This window comes from Aptenodytes forsteri, unplaced genomic scaffold (assembly GCF_000699145.1).
Source record: "Aptenodytes forsteri isolate BGI_AS27 unplaced genomic scaffold, ASM69914v1 Scaffold120, whole genome shotgun sequence".
In the NCBI taxonomy this organism is placed as follows: Eukaryota; Metazoa; Chordata; class Aves; order Sphenisciformes; family Spheniscidae; genus Aptenodytes; species Aptenodytes forsteri.
In genome coordinates, this window is record NW_008795938.1 from 4,041,639 (window position 1) to 4,042,249 (window position 611).

Here is a 611-nt window from a genome sequence, read left to right on the forward strand (position 1 = left end):
ACGGAGCCGCCGCCGGCCGTCCCGCACCCGCGCACTTGCTGGAGATGAGCCGCGCCGCGCTGCGGGTCTCCCTCCTGCTCCTGGCCGTCCTGGGCCACGCCGGCGCCGGCAGCGAGCACGACCAGGAGCACGGCGACGGGGACGCCCCGCACTCCCGGGAGAAAGGTGAGCAGGGGGTCCCCCGTGCGCGGGGCAGCCCGATGCATGGGGCACGCCGCTGCTGGGTTTGGGGTCCCCTATGCACGGGGCACCCTGCTGCACGGTGCACCCTGGTGCTGGGTTTGGGGTCCCTGGTGCCTGGGCACCCTGATGTATGGAGCACCCCGATACTTAGTTTGGGGTCCCTGAGGCATGGGGTGCCCTGAGGCACGGGGTTCCCCCCTTGCTGGGTTTGGGAATCCTTGATGTATGGGGCACCCCAATGCATGGGGTGCTGGATTTGGGATGCTTTGGGGGCGTCCCCAATGCTGGGGAGCTCTCCCCTTGCTTGGTTTGGGGGGGCTGCTGTACCTCCTGCTGCACCCTTGTTAGGGGCCCAGGTGTGCCCCAGTGTGGGGTGCCCCTGTGGAGCTGTGCCCCCCCAGCATCGCACAGCTGCGGGAGCTGCCCCC

General features: G+C 69.9%; 1 protein-coding gene across 1 annotated transcript in view; it reads left to right on the forward strand.

Moving 5' to 3' along the window:
- The first annotated feature begins 38 nt into the window (after nt 1-38).
- The window catches only part of CA9 (carbonic anhydrase 9), a 17,204-nt gene continuing 16,631 nt past the window's right edge, over nt 39-611 (forward strand). The window contains exon 1 of the mRNA XM_009285202.2: nt 39-165. Within this exon, the coding sequence (XP_009283477.1) occupies nt 45-165 (121 nt within the window). The 5' untranslated portion in view covers nt 39-44. The remainder of the gene's footprint in view (nt 166-611) is intronic.